Below are 21,218 nucleotides of genomic sequence, written 5' to 3' on the forward strand. Positions count from 1 at the left end.
ATTTAAAAAACCACATTGTACAAATAATGTTCATTATTTTAATAATTTTCTTAATTGTTATTGGAAAATAACACGAGTAACTTTTTAAAAATCAGATCGTGTTACTTTACGATAATTAAATGTACATTTATTGAGCTCTTGCTAATTAAAGTACCCAACGTTTTATAAATAATTATCAATTATTAATATAAATATTTATAATATTTTATTTTTTTATTTTAGTCAGTGCACCTCTTGGCCGAGGAGAGAAAGTTGTTTGATAAATTGCCGGGCATTTATTAGCGTCGTTGAACCATAGACGACTCGTTTATTAGCACCGCTGCTTGTCTTTTGCTAAAAGAACGAAAAAAATTATCAATCAAAAGTAGACAGTGCCCCCGTTTCTTTTTTTTTTTTAGTATTTAATGACTTAATTAATTAATTAACTTTATTCCAATCGTCCACTCAAGTGAAAGATAAAAATAATAATAATTACCTTGACATAGTCATTCAAATTTTGATATTCAATATAATTCCCGCCACCAACAATAAATACAATAACGTCTTGGAATGTAGTGCGGTTTTTGGGTACATGCTCTATTTGCTTCAATTGCTTTGGATCAAGATAATAGTAGTCATCAGTACTTGAATTTTGTTTCATTTCTACCAACTCGTCGACTATTTTAGTGACAGGTAAATTCTGTAAAAATTATTATTTTGTTATTCACCATCACAATTAATTAATTACAATAACTCACGTGTTTCTTGACAACAAGATTTTTAACCCCCTCCATAACGAACGAGGATCCTTGATTCATTAATTTTGAAAACATGCTGACTGTCTTGGTACCGCCGCCTTCATAACTACTTTGGATACCTGACAATTTGGTGTATCCCCTGAAATAAATATTATTTTTGTATTACTGACAGTTACATTGATAATTATAAGTATGATAAATAAATAAAATATTTCGTGTACCTCCACCGCTTTATGTACATGAGAGGATTGAGATCACACCCGGCGTTGGCTAACGCAGCCTCGTGTTTATTGAACTCAACATCCGACATATTTGTGCAGAGATAGTAAATAATGAACAATCTTATCTTGTCTTCAGGTGTACCAGCTTCCGGGTCATTGATAATGTCAATGATACTCCGATCGAGTGTCTGCTTGCTCATTATTTTTTCTTCTATCTCAAAGAACGTGTCAAGACGACGGGATTTTATGGCGTTCAGTATTCCCGTGGCAATTGTCGTGTGCATGTCAATCATACGTTTCATGTCCAATAATTGGGGCAAATGGTTGATGGCAGTTGTAAGCCGGGCTGTGTTATTAGCCACCATATTGCCTGGTATCTCCATATCGCCATCAATACCCTGGTTAAAAAAATATCTAGGGTAATCATTTTTTTTATTGGCAATTGATGATCAATAATTATAATTATACGAACCATTGAGCTCTTGAGCTTCTTTACTTCCTCCTCGCAGATGCGGTACTGCTCCAGTTCTTCTTGAATAGCCTCAGCTACTCGAGGAAAGGGACTTCCTTTGTGCTGAGACCAGAACCGGTCGGTGTTGTTGAGCTCACATGGACGAGTTTTAGACCTAGCGCCACCGGCAGGTGATCGTCCAACATTCTCTTCAACTACCAGCCGATTCAACGCCAGCTCGAGGACGTCATGAGCCAGCGCTTGGTAAGTCCAGGTGTGATGTAGCGGCGTCGCCATGTCAACACTCCGGTCCAGGACAATCAGCAGCGGGCGTTGAAATGTAAAGTGCCCAGTACCGGCGACTTCACCCTGGAACAAACTGTTCCTCGTGTCCCAAACGTTCTCCCGTAATTTTTTATCCAACTTCTTGGCAACCATTTCTGCGGCATTGCCACGTGGGCAACGTATTATTGGAACTGTTCCTAGTGTTACGAAGACGGAAAACAAACTATCCACGATTGTGTCCATGATTGATTCCATCTCAGTGTCTTTAATCTCACCACGATTTATTGCGTGGTAAGATATTACGTCACTGTTCTGATGTCTTAGCACAAACATATCATCTTCTAGAGTAATAAAGTTAAGATACTGATCAAAAACTTTATGGATATTGGCAACCGCACCAGCTAACAGTGCCGCAGATGCCAAATCTTCCATTTTTTGTCTCGAAATTGGAGATATAAAATTTAAATGATAAATATCATAAACTCCATTGTGAAAATCTTGCCCAATACGACCTATATTTTCTTCCGTTGGTGCACAAAAATATATTGCTGGTACTTCAGGTATTACATCTCTGTCAGAATGTAATTGCCTAAAAAAATTAAGGTCAGTTTAATAAAATCACTTACGATACTCAAGTAAGCCGACGTCTAATCATTTTTAGACTTTCCCTTTGTAGAAAATTTAAAAAACTAAAGGTGCAGTATTTTGAAATATTTTTTTTTATAATTTGTCGTTTTAAAAAAAATCCGAAAACTTTTAGACGTCAGCTAACTTCAGTATCATTAAATTATTGACAGGGTTTCGATGATTGATAATAAATAAATAAAAGTACTTACATATGTAATGTTATCCCTAAATCACGCAATTCCTTGACTGATATCAATGGTGATATTATATCTTGACCTACACGATCATAAATCAAAATCTTCCACGTCGGAACAGCTGTCGTTGTCTTTGTTTCTGGATGATTTAAATTCAACATTTGCTTCAGAGCATCTAAAAAATATATAAATAACAATCACTACTGATTAATAAATTAATTAATTATCAACATAACCAAGTAAATGTTTAAATTTGTAAAACAAATAATATGCGCTAAAATGATAAAACTTACGAATCTGTTTTTCGCGAAGTGTCATCATATTTACAGTCAAGACAGATATATATGAAAATTAAAATTAATAAATATTTATAATGAGGGTGTTAAAAATATATAAATATATGTAGGTATATAATAGTGGTGACGTTGATAAAATATGTTTTCTGTCAGTGACTATCGCTAACATTTACAAATTATTATTTTGAGACTAAACTCAATCCAGATGGCAGCAAGTGCGTCAGTGTAAAATAAAAAAAAAACGAAAATTGCGACTTTTAACACAACAATTACCAGGTTAGATATTTTAATTAATAGAATTATTTAAATAATAGACTTTATTAATTAAAAATTTGTTTTTGTTTCAGTTTTAGATTTTTCAAATAACGACAGGTTAGTCCGCATGTTCTAGAGTCAATAAGAATTTAATAACTTTTGTATTTTTATATATATAAATTTATTATTGATTGGAAAAATATATACGGAGTACTTTTAAAATTTTTCATATAAATTTTTAAATAATTCTTTTTAAAAACTTGACAATTTGATGAGTGTGAATGTAGCAGACACCAGACAAACTTTCAATTTACTGAATTTTGAATTGTCTGCATATGCACTTTTTTATTTTTATTTTATAAGCATTTTAATTTATTGTTTTAAAATTTTAAATTTGTCTACTGGATTCATACTCGTGAAAAATTGACGTATACGATTTTAAAAATCAAAAAGTCAGTTTTCAATTGTTCGTACGCTAGGTGTTATTAAATTTTTCATTGATTTCAGGTGAATTTTGAATTGTCGATTATAAACAATGAAGCTGGCAACAAAAAATAAGATATTTGATAAATTACACCATGCATTTGTTTATGGTTGCATAGGACTTACATTTGTTACCGCAGTAGCAATTACTCAGTTGGGTTATGATTATTTCGTCAATGTAAAGCCGGTTAAAAAAGTTGAGAAATTAAAAGCAGAACGAGAATTACTAAAAGAAGGTTCTGCGTTTATTCCTGATGTTTAAGCGAATAATTCTTAGTCATATTTTTATATAACAATTAATTTAAATATTACCTAAAAAAAAATTAATTATACCAACAGCTGACAATTTATTTTTGAATAAACAAATTAAATCTCGGAAAAAATGCGTACAAAATTCAAAAATCTACCGCGCGCTTTTTAAATTTATTTAAAAAATAAAAATTGTCAGCTTGTAAATTTTTATGTTGTACAAATAAAACTGGAATAATAAAAAATGGAGGTAAATAATGTGTTAATGATTTATTTTGTAAAAAAATTTATTATCATAAATCACTTGAGTAATTTTGTTCATTAATTAAATAAGCATCACTCATTAATTATAATGTTTAAACAATTTAACAAAGCTCTTTAATTAAATCACATTAATGTTTTATTGTTGGCAGTTATTTATTTAAATTTACATGAGCCTTATATTTAATTACCTTATTATTTATTATTATTATCATATATTTTAGTAGAAAAACTGTTGATTGCACGAGACAAAGTATTCTAATTTAGTAAATAATAACTAATTATTTACATTTATTACTACAACTTAGAAATAAATTAAGTTTTTATTTTTTATCTTTAAGAAAAAAATGCATCACGTTGACTAATTACTATTATTTTTATCACTAAAATAATTATTTAATCACTCATTATAAAAATAAATGAAAAGAAAAAAAAAATTACCAAGACGGTAAATAATAAATTTTTATAAATCATAAACAATTGCGTAAATAATTTATTGTTTGTTCATGAGTCTTAAGTAATTAGACAATTAAACTACTGTATTTACAGCTTAATAAGTATTTATATTTATATGTTAATGTATCATGTATATATTTTTATCGGACATGAGTACCGTATACTATAAATGTCTTGTCTCGATATTAATCTTACGCTTATCGGTTTGTACAGGATATTTGTTAACGAGTCAATAATTGAATAGTCAAATTCAATTATTTAACAGAACACAGTAGTTACTCTAATTTCGTTTAATCGTTAGTTATAGTTAGTGATAACTTAATAAATAAAGTCCGGGACGGAGCGGATATTTATGAGCTGTTAGACGTGGGGGATGTGCTGACACTGTTATCAATTCTCATAGAATCTATTTTAGCAACTATTTTTAATGCTGGTCCGAGTTTTATACTCATCGCAGACATCAGATGGTCTTCTTTCAGTAGCATCAGAGCTTGACCGTCGATTTCTTGAATCGCAAAATCTTCAGCGTAATCTGAACAACCGGGAAGATTTCGAATAAAGTCGCAGACTTCATTTACCTAAAAAAAAAAGTTAAAAATTGAATTAATTTTCTATGGATATCAATTTTTAAAATTAAAATTTGATAAGATTTTTTTTGTGGATAAAATTAATGTAGAGAAGTAATAATGATAATAATTTAATAGTTAATAAAATACTGCGCACGCACTTATAATTAATGAATTAAATAAAAAAAAAACTCACCGTCCATTTAATAGGATTTATTTTAGGCGTAAGATCTTCAATAGGCGTAACAGATTTTTCTTCAATATTTTTCTTGGCTCCATCATCATTTTTCTTGGTATCAACATCCATATCCGTCCACTGTTTATCTGCAGCCTCGCGGTCACGTGTTTCCCGCTTTTTGCTGCAATTAAAGATGAAGTAAAAATAAATTAACATCAATAATTATCATGTACATGAGCATCATACCGAGTAAATATAAATGAAATAAAAGTACAAACCTTTTTGCACAGATTGATGAACAGAAACGTTTGTCCTTTTTGAATTTAGTCGTGTGTTCATCAAAGACATTGCCACAGGCCTCGCATTTAGTTGTCGCTTCATTTTCATTTGAATAATTAGCCGAGTGTTTTTTTCCTGTGACATAAATAAATTGTAATTAATAAATGTAATTAATTATAATTGATAATTAATTGCCAGAGAGAAAGAAAGAAGTGAACAGTACTTTTCTTACTTGGAGGTTCTTCATGGGCATCTTTTTCGTTTATGTTGTTGTTATTTCTATTCAAAATTGTCGAGTCTTGGGTGACTGATCCGTTGAGCGTCGAGCGATTTACGGCGAACGGCTCAGAAGCTGATGGAAAATAAAATATTGCAATGTAATGGAATAAAATTCAATTATTGACGAGAGTGCAAGAGATCAAGTGATGGGAGACGAACCTTCTTGGATGACAAAACCTTCGATGACGTGGGTGAGAACTTGAGGTTTGACAAGAGCCTTAGGCAAAGCTTGTTTGCCGCTGGATGTCGGAGTCGTCACCGCGTTCGCTGGTTCATCAGCAATTCCGTTGGTTATTGAATTTACCGCGTTCGCTAAATTAACTAGCGGATTATTGGAAAGTTTATCATCAGCTTTAGCGGTCGAGTTTTCTTCTTTAGCCGTTGGTTTGACTTCGACGTCTAAAATTAATAATAACTTGAAAAAAAGTTCAGTGGAGACAGAAATGTTATTACTGCAAATAAGTAACTTACCTTGACTAGTTGCTGGTTCTTTAGCCTCGTCGTCTTTCTTGGGAGTCTGTCTTGCTTCCTCAGTGGCGCTGGGAGTAGCGCAAGGCTGCAGCACCACCGGGCAATCCGCGCTCTGATTGCGATCAGCGGCGACTACCATAGGAGTCGTAGCGCTGTCCTGAGGCGGAGCGGGAACTTCACTTGGCTGAGTAAGAATGGGCATCGCCTGAACCTGCGGCGTGCCTCCAACCATCTGGTTGCCAATTATTGCTGGATTAAGGGCCTAGAAAAATGATCATCTTATAAGGAAACGTTCTGGCTGATGAACGCGGATAAGTTGTGACAATAATTCTTACGGGCATAGGAAGCTGCTGTACTGCAGGCATAGAAGGCTGCTGTACCTGGCCCATTTGTAATGTGGTTGCAACTCCAACCCCAACTCCACCCATTGACACTACCGGCATGATGGGTCTTTCGGTACCAAGAACGACGCCAGGCGGTTGCTGGGATGGCTGGATAGCCATGCCTGGACACCACATGCCTAAGTTAATGCCACCGTTCATGAAACGAGGGTAGGAAAAACGTTGAGGTGACATACCCATCAGTGGCTTCGGTTGTATCTGTTGCTGGGTGGATTGGGCTTGCTGCTGCTGTTGTTGTTGTTGCTGTTGTTGTTGCTGCTGCTGCTGTTGCTGCTGTTGTTGTTGCTGTTGCTGTTGTTGTTGTTGCTGCTGCTGGAACTGCTGCTGCAATTGTTGTTGCTGGTGCTGCTGCAACTGCTGCATCTGTTGCATGAACATCTGCTGGTACTGGGGCTGCATCGTCGCCTGGGCCTGGGCCTGAGCTTGAGCTTGGGCTTGCGCTTGCTGCTGGGCCTGTTGCTGCTGCTGGGCTTGTTGCTGGGCCTGCTGCTGCTGTTGTTGCTGTTGTGGTGATTGCATTACTGTTTTGTTTTGTTGCCCAAAGTTTTGTTTGTCAGCAGTGGACATAGGTGAGCCAGGTGGTTGCGCAGAAGTAACCACCGGTGAATTCGTTGTTATAAGTACTTTGTTACTGTTTCCGTTATTATTTGTAGCATTGGGCTGTTGTTGCATTATCATTGTGGCGTGATGAACATTAGATTTCGTTTGATTGGCTGCATCGGCTTTTGTTGTGCCTTGTGAGGCATTTGTTCCGGGACTTGTGCGAACCACCGGCTTACCACGGCCTTTACCGCCACTCCCACTGCCCTTGCCGCTCTGAATAATAACAAATTATATGAATTGAATGCCATATTTGTGGATATGGATAATTCATTTATTATCCAACATCCATTTTATTTTTTTTTTTATAAAAAAAAATAAAATTTTTTTTTATTTTTATCGAGAAATTATAATAATCAGTCCAATGGTAAAATCATAAAGTGTCAATTTTGTTTAACTTAAAATAAACGCGAGCTTGTGATAATTTTTTTTTCAAATATAAATCAATAAAACGAAATTAATATAACTAAACAAAAACCCCCACGGCGTGGTTTCTTTTTTTTTTTTTTTTTGCTTTTTTTTTGGGTCTATCCATTTATCAATAGTAGTAACCTGTGTTTGTACCGTAGTCTGTACTCCGTGGACTGTTTGAGTAGAGACCGAGCTGGCGGGTCGTATGTTTGCTCCCTGAACTCCTTGAAGTGATGATGGTAGAATACTCAAAGGACGCTGACCACTACCACCTTGTTTACCCGGTTGTTGGGGTTGCTGCTGTATGTCCATAACTCTTGGCTTTCCGCTGGCAGCAGCTATTTGTTGGACACCCTGTAGCTGCTGCTGCGTTGCTATAGCTAAGCATTATCAGTTACTAGTTTGCTCTAATGGAATAATAAAAGGGAGTCAATAAAATATAAACAAACCATTGTGAGCTTGAATTGGCTGAGGACTCTGTATGTACATTTCCGGTTGCGTAGGGCTTCTGATAAAAATCTGATTTGGCGCGGCAAGTAGTGTTGTGCCGGGTGGCTGTAGACCAGCCCAAGCAACTTGTGGTGTGAATTGCCATGGTGCGAATTGCATACCACCCCCTCGTGCTGCGTTTTGTCCACCAGCTGCACATGTTGTGTACTAAAATAACGTAGAATAAAAATATTTATTAGAGCGTCAATACAACAGAGTTGATAATTTAGTAGTGAATTTACTTTTTGTACTTGATCAGCTTTGTTTCCTCCCTGTTGTTGCTGCTGCTGCTGCAGCGACTGCTGAGGTTGAGGTGAACCAAGAACTCCAAGCTGCCCAAAGACCAGTGTCTGACCACCACCGGGGTTAGAAGTTGGAACAGGTAAATAACCTGCTGGAAAACCCTGAACCTTACCTCCCTGACCTCCATGGCCACCAGGTTGCCCTTGAGTCGAAGCAGTTGTCAGCATATGTGGAGTCAACTGACCAGCTGATTGAAAAGGTTTACCGGCAGTGATTACTTGGATTGACGATGGGTTGAGATTCGCTGGATGAAGGGCCAAGTTCCCTGGCAGCAACATCGGAGTTCCCTGAGTATTGTACAGCTGCTGAAGATGATAAGCTCCACTCTGCATGGGCTGTTGGATGACTTGGACAGCTTGAGGATGCGCGGCCATCGTGGTGATCGTCGTTGCACCCTGCTGACCCGCCAGCGCCATCGATACACCCGGCTGCTGCTGATGCTGCTGCATTGACACCGCCACCGCCCCCTGAAGCTGCTGCGGCATACTCGCGGCAACTTGGGACTGGACTTGAACCTGAGTGACATTGTGCTGAGCATTTCCTTGCTGCTGGTTTTGCGGTTGTTGCTGCTGCTGAACAGATACCTGTTGTATTTGTTGCTGCGGTTGAATCTGCTGGGTCACTTGCTGTCCATGGTTGTCTTGTTGACTCTGCTGCTGTTGCGGCTGCTGCTGCTGTGACTGTGTTGTCTGTTGCTGACCAGTCTGCTGTGGCTGCTGATTCTGCTGCTGCTGGAGCTGTTGCTGCTGAACATTCTGTTGCTGCATCTCGAGGGTGTTTATCATCATCTAATTACAGTCCTTATATATAATTCTTTCTCTCCGTTAATTATTAGATGGAAAAATTTAATGCAGCTGAAATTAATTTAACATATATTTTAAATTATCATTTAAATATTTAAATTACAAAAAAAAAAAAAATAAATAAATATTTTTTTTTATTCCGTTAATTTAAACTGATGATTTATTGAGCAACTATTTACCAGAAATTATTTTTAATCCCTGATAAACTTTCATATCAATAAATATTGCATAATTCAAAGAAATATAAATAATATGTATATATACATATACATAATCAATGGATGATAAAAATGCATATAACCTAGTTGATTTCTCAATCTGTCTCATTCGGCATCACAACTGCTCTTGTGTAACAGTGCGTCAGTCATTTAATTGACAATTAACTCATCATTAAAATTCAAACTTTGGATTATTATAAACGTAAGTACTAAATAAATAAAACTACTTATGCAGAATTGTTATCAGAATAAATAGTATTGTAAATAAACAGTATAATATTAAAAATAACAAAACTGGCCTTCGCAACCGTGACAATCACAAACTTTTCAATACCGTGCCGTCATCGAATAAATTATCATTATTATTATTGTTGCTGATTTAAATAGACAAGTCTCTTTAAATAAATAAATATATTAATAATTAATATCAGTAATTAAATACCTAACCTAAAAGAAAGTAAATATGTGTATGTGTATATATATATATATAAATAGAGGTTTGAAAATGTGTTGAATTGAGAACCTCTGGCGCGTGTTCGAGGGTGGCCAACAATGCACATTTTTTTTTCTTTACTCTTTTGCTTTTTCTTTTTCGTTTATATTCCTCTCATATATTTCTCCTCGGCGGGCTTACGAGATAGGGACAGAAAATCCGCTGGGGAAAGGGACAAGTGATATACGACCGAGGAAAGCTTTAATGACTAAAAATATCATAAATACAAATATATGACATAAAAAAAATAAATAAATAAATGGGAGACTAGAAGACAAGACTCTGAACGGATCCGCTGATAAGCGCGTTTTTAAATTTAATTGTTCAAGTAAGTACTCATATTTGTTTGATAATGAAAATGATATTTTTAGTTCGGGTAAAAATCTAGATAAATTTTTTTAATTTTTTCATAATATAAACAGTAAACACGTCGGTTACAAGGTTGAGAACAAGCGTGTGCTCGGAAGTAGCTGATTCCAAGGTCGAGGGCAGAGAAGTTTAATATATATATATATATATATATATATATATATATATATATATATATATGTATGTATATATTATATATATTTCAAAGAATAAGGCATTGAATTGGCAATAGGAAGTTTTTAAAAAAAAAGTCGTGGTGTTGGCTGTATTTAGTTATTTTGTATAATATATGTATATATATAGATATATATAATTTATGGTAGGCTGTAAGCTGTTGGTCAGTAGAGGGGAAGAAATTCGAGGACCCGGCACAACTCGATATCCATCTTGGAACGTTGCGGAACAAAATGTCGTCCTGGGGCCGAGACCACCATAATTAGCGTAACGGAGTGAGAGAGCGAGGGAGAGAAGGCTGTGTGCTGGTAAAAAAGAATGGACGACAAACCAGATAAAGAGACCCCGAGGCTCGGGAAGGAGAGAGAAGGAGAAAGAAATATGGAGTTTTGTTTGGAGCTGGTGGTTTTGCTGGCTCTACTCGGCTACAGGCTAGTGTAGTCCCTCGTTATTTTATCCCCCAAACTAAAAAGCGGGCGGGAGGTAGAAAGCCAGAGGGGGAATGCAGCAGCGGGCGCGGAGAGACGGGTAAAAAATAAATGGAGAAAGAGAGAGCCGACAGAGAGAGAGGAAGCGTAGAAGGGGAGACGGATCCAGGGGCCGACTAACGACATGGATTTCACGCGAGAATCATAATAATATATGGAGATAATGCGTGTGTGTGTGAACTGGCTGGTTTGTAGAGAACTTGTGTGCCAAACAGTAGATTGTGATGTTTAAATAATCCAAGATTGTACTGTTTATTTATAAATTAATGCGTTATTGAGCTGGGTTTGATGTTAAATAGTACACTACTGTCGGTTTTTTTAAGTTTACTTGCTTGGATACTCACATGGCGATTGCGCAGTCACACCTAGACACGTTTTAAATCACGCCAATGAATTAACATCATTGTTGACACAACACTTTTAACCATAAAAACTTTAACAGTCTACAGTAAATTCAAACTCACTGATACTTTGATAACTACTATTTTTAAAATTCGATTTTCCCGGAATTTTGGTTAAGATAACATATAAATATATAATAACACGCGACTAAATATTACGTAGTGTTGTTACCGTGAGCATTGCCAGCACTGTCGACTCGCTCTGTCTGTTCCCTACTTCGAGTTTGTAAAATTACGCCCCTTGCTCCTCTTACCCCACAACCCATCAGCTCTCCATTACTCCCACTCTGCCAGTAGAACTCGTCATTTATTCTATACCGAGGTTGGCTCACTCTCCTTTACTGAACGTGCACCCCGCGTATTCATGCCAGGCACATCGTCACGTTCATTGGTCCGACGTGGACAAATCCCAGAGGCATCGTGATCGCCAAGAAAGGCGGGGCCATTCACTAGCTCTGTCCCTCTTGGTTCTCTCTCTCCTCTGATCCTTGTTGCGCTCCCGCAGTCTGAGGTTTCTGTCTCTCTACAACTCGCGCTAACAACTTGTGTTTCTTATAATGCGCCCTCGGAAAGCGCATGCATATAAAAGCACGAACACACGCGCACAAGAGAACCATTCAATCGTTACCGAACACACGTACGATGCTCCAGGCTTGGCTTTTCTTTTTTTTGTTTACTCTCTCTATCTCTCTCTCTCTATACCTTTCTATCTTTCGAAATTCTGTTCTCTCTTCTCTTCCATTTCATTCCCTTCTACAGAGTCACTAACACACGAGTACTTTGCACAGAACACTTGTACAGACTAACACACTAGTTTCCCACCCAGGGATGTACCAATAATTTACTTCAAGTACTTGCATTTATTTAATTATTTTATATTGATTATTATTCATCAAAAAACTATTTTACTCAGACGATAAATTACTCATTTAAAAATTCTTAATCATCACAAAAATAAAAAAATTTTTTAAAAAATACTTAGTAACGTTAGAATTTCGGAGCCGCATGTACGTCACTGCTTTTCATCAAATTACTTTGCTACAAAACCAAAAACTAAAATTATTTCCATAATCTGCCTGATTACGATCCAAGAAATTTGAATTTTCAAATAAAAAAATTTCCCGCTAATTTTTTAAAATTAGTCTAGACGATTAAAGGATTAATTATTTAAGCGGATGAGAGGGATTACGATTATTTGTAATTTATTGTCTTAGTTTTATTCGCAAGAGTTGATAAATAAATAGGGCAATGGTACAAATAGTACATACGCACCTGGCACAGCTGTCTGTGGCCACGTTTACACTCCCCGTCCTCAATGTATACCTATATACATATTACACTAACACACAAAACCTTCGTTAGCCGTGAATTGGGTGGTAGGTATCGCGGTGAAAATCTTCAGCCTATCGGATGCGAGCTGAGCCATCAGTTATATTTTAAACTCTAGTCTTTTTCAAATTCAGCGCTCTATTATCTATATCTATATCTATATCTACATCTTCATCTTCGTATATACCTACATCTATATTTATATCGACTAAAAAATTTGAATGCCCAACACTAAAGGTGACAGGCTAAAAAATGATGGCATAGTTTCCAAGAATTAGAACTAAACCCATTGTGTATTGTTTGGATGATATGTAAGGCAATTATTCAAAAATAAAGTTGTGTTTGCTGATTAGATGGTCAAGTAACTGAACTGTGGGTTTTTGAAAATCCACGGGCTTTCCTGATGCAAGGCTGGATGATTTAAAAAAAAGTTGTAATTAGAGCGCAGTATTAATTTTGCCTGATGGTTTCTCGTTGTAAGGCTGCCGAGAAATCGGTCGTGAAACTATTCGCACAGCTAACACACATCTCGTGTTTATCTGACACAAAAGTGTATCTGTGTGTTGTCTGAAGCATTGTAGGGACGTGGATTTCAGTGTGTGTTGAGTTGGTGTACAAGTGTACATTACGTACTGTAATCCAACAATAATATAGAATAAGTAGAATGAGTAGGGATAAGTAACCAGCCAACCAATGGTTTAGGTCCGGGAGTGTTGCCAAGGAAACCGGTTAATGATTCGACCGGCTACAGAGGAATTGGCTTGCTTTATATACTCGTATACATGTAACTCGTATCATTTGGCGCATGCGTGAGTCATCTACGAGCTATAAAATACTCTTTGAATTTGAAATAAAAAGAACAAAGCGGGAGAGAAAGAGAGGTAGAGACAGAGATAGAGATCGTGATAGTGACAGAGATAGAAGCAGAGCAAGTGAGATGGAAGAAGAGGAGAGCGGGTGAACGATAAAGAAAAAGTGAGAGATGCGGAGAATGGGATAAAGAGGGAGAGATTTATTAATAGTGGACGTCGGATTTGTGTGGAGAATATGTTTTTGCTGATCTCCCTCTACATGGGGATAGTATATAGAGGCACATTCCCATATTAAATTACCCTCTAGCTCCTTCGACGCGAGCTCTCCCCCACCAGAATAGAAATATCCGCGAGTAAACCGCGCGAAGAGACCGGGGGTCATGAACGCGGACGACGAGTTGGTCTTACGCGCTCGTTGTCGACGATTGGTTTCCTTCCCACCCCTCTATTTCGTCCCCACCCTATTTATTGTCAGCTCTCACTTATTTTTACATATATATACATACATACATATATACACATACATATGAAATTTTGTTGATATGCTATCATTTTATCATTCCCGAAGCTTCGTCATTAACTCTCTGTCTCATTCTAAGGCAATTAAATTTTTTTACTCAATGATTGGCTTTTAAAATCAGCTCATGTTTTTACTAACCATTGAAATTTGAAGGTGTGTTCTGTCATTCATCGGCCTAATTTTGTTACGATCAAAAAACTTGTACTATAAATAAGTCCGTTGAAATAAATGACCAAGATTTAGAAATGAAATTTTCTCAGCGCTATTTTTTCGGTTGAGGAATTCGGAGAATTGGAATTGACATTTTAGAAACACGAGGAAGTGGTCAAAGAAATGGCCTTGTTAATTATCTGCTGGTTGCTGATGATTGATGAGTTTCGTTGTCGATGGAGATGGCAGAGTGATCGTAGTAGAATATAGTAACAGTAATAGGAAGTTATGTAACGACGCCCACGTATCATTGGTGCGTGTCAGACATTTTGACGCTCCGAAATACTATGGGTTCAATATAACAACAATAAACTGTTATTTTATTAAGAAATTCTTTGAATGTATCGTAAATTTGATTAAAAATACATACTCATTAATTCTAGATTTATTTTTGTATACCAAAGTTCAATTTTTATTGTACGTTATTTTAAGATTATTGAATTATATCTTAATAGTTTTTTCCGAGGCCGCTATATAAAGACTATTGATAAGGTTTATTATCGACTGGGGGCATTGAAATTTGAATTTCCAACACTTATTTGAACTTAATATCGAACCAAATTTAAACTGTCGACGATAAATATTTTATGAGCTCCATTTTGTTATAAATTTAAAAATAACCTCCGAGTTTCCGTTTTGATAAAAGATTCAGTGTATTTTTAAAATACCAACGATATTTTTTCGGGTGACGTTAAAAATATATTTTATACTCAACGCTACCATTTTTTTTATTAAGAGTTTCATACTACGAAAGATTTGAATGTTTCGTTGGCATTTAAATGATAATACGTTATATTTGAAGTTTGATAATTAATCTAGGGCAAACAATTGAGTTTTATGTCCTCACATTTAAGAGACTTGAGTGTTTGAAAAAGAAGTAAACAAAAAATGTACGAGATAATATGAATTAAGATTGATACCACCTTCAAAGATTACACATATATACTTTTTTTTGATAAAACATGTCTTTTGTTGCCTGTAATTTGCTTTATGATTATTGGAATGTTTTAAAAAATATCATACTTCATTTTTTATTTTCACGTACGGAATAATTATTCTTGTTTGAAATGCCATGGTATCATATACTAAAACCGGATCGCGTTAGCCAACTGCAGAAATTGAAATGAACATATTGCAAAATGGCTATACTAAAATTGGCAACGATTATATTACAAATTACTGTAACTCATGTAAATTTCACTACGGGCATAGTAATTTTTGCATGTTTATATGACATCACAGCATTTTAAATGAGGATGATTTCTCTGTGTGGGTTCGATTTATTGAAGTAAAAAAGATGTTAAAATTTATGAATCATTTTATTTGACATATTTAGTATACCTATATATATATGTAGTTATATGTGATTATGTTTGTGGTAAATAAAATAACATAGTATATAATAATAGCGCAAGTTATAAGTGGTAGATATATGCGCGAATGGAAAACCGCTTAGCGAATGAAAGCCCGATAAGAAGTTGCGCGCGCCGGTTAGTGGAGTACCGCGCTTGCATCGTTTCCTGTGCACGTTTGCATTGCACCTAGCTTACCTCACCTCACCTACTCACCTCACGATCTAGGAAGTTCAATGCTTGCAGCTATTTCGCCGGTACAAAACTTGACAGAACATTTTCAATAACATTTATTCACTGGCCATTTTAATGCCCGTAATAATTTCATGTCTAATTTTTTTGAAAAAAAATTTTTAAACTTTCATTCCAGCATTTCCACCAGCAATTCAACTCTGCTTTTTCAAAAAACACAGGGATCCGATTCTTACTTCAAAAACATGAAGATGAATTTCAGAAAAATTTCGTCCAAAAATTAGATGCATGATTTTGCCATCAAAAAACTCAAACATTAAATAATAAAATTTTTTTTTGTATCTTTCAAAACAATAAATATATATTTAATAAGTACCTTGTGTTTTTGTGCACTCATTATTTAAATTAGCGTTAAAAAAAATGAACAATCAGGAGAGAATAATCCGCCTGGAGGAGGCAACATACGATTTCAAAAGTAAAATCCCCTCTACTTTACTACCGAAATAAACTCATGTACAGTGTAAAAGTATAGTTGTGTTGGTGATCAGCCCTCCCCATGGATGATCACGGGGTCCTTACCTTCCATTCCATTTCTCAATGCACGACATTTACTTGCCATTGAAAAATAAAACCCATACAAACCATTGAATTCAGCAATAACAAGGACAGAAAGGCATTCCCGTTACATTAGATATTCGTTCCTCCCCACTTAGCAATTCGTCTTCTCCCTCCTCGAGCATCCCCTTCACCCAAACCCACGTCCCTACGATAACTAAATAAAACAATTCCCCCATTTCTCAGCTTCTCAAAAATCTACCCAACAATCCAATCCTTACCACACGCCAAGCATGAAAGCTTAACTTTCTATCCTTATCCGCTGGTACAGGCTGCCTACACATCACTCTCTCTGCTATTCATTCCGAGCCCTTCTCCCTTGTACTAGAGTTATATTGCAGCCTTACCCTCGGTCTGCTTTCTCTATCCTCTTTCTCACTCTACCTTTGGTCTTACCGCTCGCCCAACGGGTGGTTGACATGCCAATAAATAAAGACACCAGTCTGTTCAGGTCTCTCTGTCTTTCAGCATCTCCATCTCTCTGTCTCTGTTATCTGCCTTCTTTACATATCCACTCTCTACCATAGTTAGTGTTCCTGGAGTAAGAAACAACGAGCATGAGACTTGAATCTAGTGCGCCTGCCACAGTGGGCGTACCGAACACATGTCTCTCTCTTTCTCTTTTATCGACATTAACACGCATGCGTATTTGTCAACCGATTTTTTCTATCCCTTCTTCATTATCACTGTCTTCTTTACATACAACACACACCTACACCATCTATCTCACCCATCCATCTATCCATCCGTACATCCACCCATACATGTGCATATACGCATACGTATATATATAAATACACTATTTACAGTATATAAAAGAGAGTAGAATACTGAAAGATACAGAGAAGACTACTCAGAGACACATCATCAATATTCTTACAGTTACGTCGTAGTCGAGGGTCACGGACTCAGCTCATGAAAAAAAAATATCAGAATAAACACGTGCACATTTATCTTCACTTCAGGGATTCCTCAAACGTACAAACCATTTTTTTTTTACATTTTATGTAACTTTTCACACATTACCTTTTTTTTTTAACCCAATATTTTATATTTTCTCATATTGATGCCGGTTTAGTTGTAGGGTTGGATGTATATATCGTGGAATATGTAGTAGATTTATGTATTATTAATGAAATTTATTACAAAAGAAAAAAAAAGGTGTCAAGGGGTGGAACGCGCATGGGCACAAATATAGATCGATGATGCCTTGCGCGCCAAAGTTATAATAGAGGCTGTAATAACCCTATACTAAAATCTATATATATATATATATATATATATATATAGTACAGAACTCATTGAATGCATGCCACTGACACATAGACTTTAATTACATAAATTAATGAGCATGCGTTAAAGATTTATTTAAGTGGAGTAGTGTAAGTATTTAAAAAAAATTTTAATCAATTTTCTATCCTATAAATTATTCGAATTTTTTAAGTTAGTAACTAGTTGCTATCAATTGCTGGATATTTGTGATATATACGAAGGCTCAATTTGTAGATAAGTAATGAAGCCCTGCGGGCTGTTCAGGAACGCTGATAAAATATATCGATCGATTTGTCATGGGGATCTTGGGATGGCTTGCGCCGCCACCAGATTGGGCTCAACTATGCCCGATTTAACGGCAGTCAGGTATAAAGTCAAACGTGAGCCCTTTGGTGAAATAACTGGGACCCATGTCAACTTTTTTGAACAATTGTTGGGACACAATCGAGTTATTACTGATCCGAACGAGTGTGATAGCTACAATGTCGACTGGATTAAGATGGTTCGAGGTGTGTGTTTGATAGAAGTTTATTTTTGTAATCGTTTGATCGTAATCAACGAGGGTTCTTTTTAGGAAGCAGTAGACTTGTGTTGAAGCCTAACTCGACAGAAGAAGTGTCAGAAATTCTGAAGTACTGCAATGATAATAATTTAGCTGTTTGTCCACAAAGTGGTAATACTGGTCTTGTTGGTGGTAGTGTTCCAGTATTTGATGAAATTGTTTTGTCGATGAAAATGATGAATAAAATAATATCTACTGATGAATTGTCTGGTTATTATATATTATTATCATTATTATTATTTGAAAAATTTTTTTGAAACGAGAAAAAAATTTGAATCACGAAATCCTTATTTTTCGGTGTAAAAATATTAATTTCCAATTAAAATAATTTTTAGGAGCATTAGTTTGTGAAGCCGGATGTATATTAGAAGTTTTAGAAAACCATGTAGAACAATACGGATTAATGATGCCCTTGGACCTTGGGGCTAAGGGAAGTTGTCTTATCGGAGGAAATATATCTACCAATGCTGGAGGTCAAAGATTGTTGAGATACGGAAACTTACATGGATCTGTATTGGGTCTTGAAGCTGTAGGTAGTGTTTAGACTTGCCTAATATTTAAATTAAACTAAATTTAATTTAACTATTAAAATTATTATGAAAAAATGTAGGTTACTGCGAACGGTCGGATAATCGATTCTATGAGTACATTGAAGAAAGACAATACTGGTTATCATCTTAAAAATTTATTTATTGGATCAGAAGGTACACTTGGAGTCGTTACTAAAGTTGCAATACAGTGTCCGACTCGTCCATTGGCACAAAATGTTGCGTTTGTCGGTAAACAATAAATTAAAAATAACAAAATTTCAAAAGTTACAATATATCATATATTTATTTTATTTTTACGCTAGGATTGAACAGTTTCGATAAAGTATTGAAGACTTTCGTGCTTGCGAAAAAAAAACTTGCGGAAATTTTGTCAGCCTGTGAGATGATTGACTCGTGGTCTTTGGGAATCAGTGTAGATTTATTACATTTAAAGAGTCCGCTGAGTCAGGATCACAAATTTTACATGCTCATTGAAACGTCAGGAAGCAATCAGAAGCATGACGAAGAAAAGTTGACGTCTTTTGTCGAGACTGCTTTGTCAGAGGAGCTTATTGAAGATGGAACTCTGAGCGGTGATCCTACAAAAATAAAAGTTTGTTTTTTTTTTTTTTTTAAATTAAATCACTTTCTTGTCAGATATAAAATTTTTTGTATTAGTAGTTTGTAAATTAAATGAAATTATTTACAGAAAATTTGGGAGATTCGTGAACGTTTGGGCGAGGGATGTTTGTTAGATGGATACTGCTTCAAATATGACGTGTCTCTACCACTTCCACACTTTTATAAACTAATTGAAGCCCTTCATGAACGTCTAGACACTTCACGAGTTGTTAGAATCAGTGGGTTTGGTCATCTAGGTAAACTTATTTACATAAAATAATAGTTCAATTTTTTTTACGACTTGAAAAATGTTTTCATAACTTTAATAAAAGAAAAAAAAATTTTTTTTTATTGATATTGATATTGAATTTGAAAATATAATCAGCCCAAACTTATGATCCGTAAAAAGCTATTAACTTAATGCCCACAGGCGACGGTAACCTGCACGTGGTAGTGGCAACACCCAAGTACGATCCAGAGATCGAGTCTCAACTTGAGCCTTTTCTCTTTGAATACGTATCCGAACAACGTGGGAGTGTGAGCGCTGAACACGGAATTGGGTTCAAAAAAACAAAGTATCTTAGTTACAGCAAAAACGCCTCTGCTATTCACCTCATGAAGGAAATTAAAAATTTAATGGATCCTCGTGGGATTTTAAATCCCTACAAAGTGCTTCCCTAATTTTTTTTATTTTCTAGTCAAAAAAAAAAAAAAAAAATTATAATATAAATGTATATTTTTTTATTCTATTTAATGTTTCAAACATTCCGATCGCTTATCAATGGATGTATTGTTTTAAATGTATATTTAAGTGTCATGTTAAATAAATTGTTATTTTGTTTTAAGAAATATGATGACAAATATGTAACTCGAGGATCTTGCGCAGGTATGCTCCATTTGTAGTCCCAGTCTGGACTATATATCGCATATTGCGCAATCGATAAAACGTGCGCTGTATATACGTATTTATGTGTACATACATAAATACATACATACATACACACATACTTATATATATATGAACGTGCGTTAACCAAGAGAAATTCTTCCCCTAATGTATATATAGCAACTACACCAACACATTGGATCGCGTGTATTTGCCGAAACCAAAACATAAAATTTTTTCTCGAGACTCACGTTCGTTTACTGAAGATTTATTGTTCAAACAATGACGTTCAATACGTTTTATTTTTATTTTATTTTTTAACTTAATTTAATTTATTTGTATATATTTGATTTTTAATTTATATATTAAATATGACGTAATATCACGTAGTTTATTTTTAAATAATTTAAATTATAAATTTAAATTAAATGCATTCGCGTTATTGGATTATAATATTTAATTCACTTGCTAGATTATAAATTTATGTAGGAGGATATTGATCGTAGGATAATATTGGATTTTAGTAATATAATTTACTGGCGGTTTGTTAAATATTGAGACCAAAATGAACTAAAAAAAGTTATGTTATTATTATATTAATTTCAATACTCAGAAAAGAAGATTTCTTGGCGCAATAATGTTTTTTTTTTTTTTTTTTTTTTTTTTTTTTTTTTTCAATTTATTATTCAAAAAATTTCTTGGATCGAGTAAAAATTTTTTGCGCCAAAAAATCCTTTTTTCTGTGTATTTCTATTAATTATCAAATTAGAAAATGAGAATATTTAAAAATTTGAAATTTTCTTCAGATAAATTTGCGCTTTTTTTGAACAAGTCGTTGGTTATAAAAAAAAAATGTGACAGAAGTAGCGACTCGCGGTC

The 21,218-nt window shown here is 35.1% G+C and overlaps 3 protein-coding genes and 1 long non-coding RNA gene across 11 annotated transcripts; 2 read left to right on the forward strand and 2 right to left on the reverse strand.

The window, feature by feature from the left end:
• Positions 1–24: 24 nt before the first annotated feature.
• LOC103575677 (protein sly1 homolog) lies at positions 25–2,965 on the reverse strand. Its single transcript, XM_008555544.3, has 7 exons — positions 2,809–2,965; positions 2,531–2,690; positions 1,431–2,283; positions 959–1,356; positions 738–876; positions 476–679; positions 25–333 (listed from the first exon to the last, which is right to left on the reverse strand). Exons 1-7 carry the CDS (start codon positions 2,834–2,836, stop codon positions 223–225), a joined length of 1,893 nt encoding a protein of 630 aa, XP_008553766.1. The 5' UTR covers positions 2,837–2,965; the 3' UTR covers positions 25–222.
• A 35-nt stretch (positions 2,966–3,000) lies between these two features.
• On the forward strand, positions 3,001–4,060 carry LOC103575678 (uncharacterized). Its single transcript, XR_549321.3, has 3 exons — positions 3,001–3,087; positions 3,159–3,183; positions 3,574–4,060. It is a non-coding gene; the product is annotated as an uncharacterized LOC103575678 (long non-coding RNA).
• A 474-nt stretch (positions 4,061–4,534) lies between these two features.
• On the reverse strand, positions 4,535–16,025 carry LOC103575680 (polyhomeotic-proximal chromatin protein). 7 transcript variants are annotated; one of them, XM_014443353.2, is made up of 12 exons: positions 11,382–16,025; positions 9,077–9,346; positions 8,432–9,007; positions 8,150–8,357; positions 7,842–8,080; positions 6,624–7,505; positions 6,289–6,550; positions 5,977–6,216; positions 5,762–5,890; positions 5,538–5,673; positions 5,278–5,440; positions 4,535–5,093 (listed from the first exon to the last, which is right to left on the reverse strand). In XM_014443353.2, exons 2-12 carry the CDS (start codon positions 9,278–9,280, stop codon positions 4,866–4,868), a joined length of 3,267 nt encoding a protein of 1,088 aa, XP_014298839.1. In that variant the 5' UTR covers positions 9,281–9,346; positions 11,382–16,025; the 3' UTR covers positions 4,535–4,865. The 7 variants fall into 7 exon arrangements, with proteins under 7 accessions (XP_014298839.1, XP_053595969.1, XP_014298840.1 ...); XM_053739994.1 differs by having other exon boundaries at positions 5,771–5,890; positions 6,624–6,793; positions 6,866–7,505; positions 8,432–9,346; XM_014443354.2 differs by having other exon boundaries at positions 6,624–6,793; positions 6,866–7,505; positions 8,432–9,346.
• Positions 9,630–20,142, forward strand: LOC103575679 (D-2-hydroxyglutarate dehydrogenase, mitochondrial). 2 transcript variants are annotated; one of them, XM_008555546.3, is made up of 8 exons: positions 9,630–9,715; positions 17,975–18,249; positions 18,315–18,512; positions 18,638–18,831; positions 18,913–19,081; positions 19,156–19,445; positions 19,542–19,710; positions 19,884–20,142. In XM_008555546.3, the coding sequence occupies exons 2-8, from the start codon at positions 17,982–17,984 to the stop codon at positions 20,132–20,134; spliced, it is 1,539 nt and encodes a 512-aa protein (XP_008553768.1). In that variant the 5' UTR covers positions 9,630–9,715; positions 17,975–17,981; the 3' UTR covers positions 20,135–20,142. The 2 variants fall into 2 exon arrangements, with proteins under 2 accessions (XP_008553768.1, XP_053595970.1); XM_053739995.1 differs by lacking the exon at positions 9,630–9,715 and adding an exon at positions 17,784–17,850.
• The last annotated feature ends 1,076 nt before the right edge of the window (positions 20,143–21,218 follow it).

The sequence above is a fragment of the Microplitis demolitor genome, chromosome 6 (assembly GCF_026212275.2).
Source record: "Microplitis demolitor isolate Queensland-Clemson2020A chromosome 6, iyMicDemo2.1a, whole genome shotgun sequence".
Lineage (NCBI taxonomy): Eukaryota > Metazoa > Arthropoda > Insecta > Hymenoptera > Braconidae > Microplitis > Microplitis demolitor.

What these genes read in the sequence shown, in the direction of transcription:
- LOC103575677 (XM_008555544.3), bottom strand. Translation starts at nt 2,836, where the DNA reads ATGATGACACTTCGCGAAAAACAGATTC. An exon ending in ACTTCGCGAAAAACAGATTC is followed by an intron (nt 2,691 to 2,808) that starts GTAAGTTTTATC and finishes TATATTTTTTAG; the next exon opens with ATGCTCTGAAGCAAATGTTG. An exon ending in AGAAGCTCAAGAGCTCAATG is followed by an intron (nt 1,357 to 1,430) that starts GTTCGTATAATT and finishes TTTTTTAACCAG; the next exon opens with GGTATTGATGGCGATATGGA.
- LOC103575680 (XM_014443350.2), bottom strand. Translation starts at nt 9,280, where the DNA reads ATGATGATAAACACCCTCGAGATGCAGCAACAGAATGTTCAGCAGCAA. An exon ending in GCCAATTCAAGCTCACAATG is followed by an intron (nt 8,081 to 8,149) that starts GTTTGTTTATAT and finishes GATAATGCTTAG; the next exon opens with CTATAGCAACGCAGCAGCAG. An exon ending in AGAACCAGCAACTAGTCAAG is followed by an intron (nt 6,217 to 6,288) that starts GTAAGTTACTTA and finishes TATTAATTTTAG; the next exon opens with ACGTCGAAGTCAAACCAACG.
- LOC103575679 (XM_008555546.3), top strand. Translation starts at nt 17,982, where the DNA reads ATGAAGCCCTGCGGGCTGTTCAGGAACGCTGATAAAATATATCGATCG. An exon ending in CTGTATTGGGTCTTGAAGCT is followed by an intron (nt 18,832 to 18,912) that starts GTAGGTAGTGTT and finishes GAAAAAATGTAG; the next exon opens with GTTACTGCGAACGGTCGGAT. An exon ending in CAGTGGGTTTGGTCATCTAG is followed by an intron (nt 19,711 to 19,883) that starts GTAAACTTATTT and finishes TAATGCCCACAG; the next exon opens with GCGACGGTAACCTGCACGTG.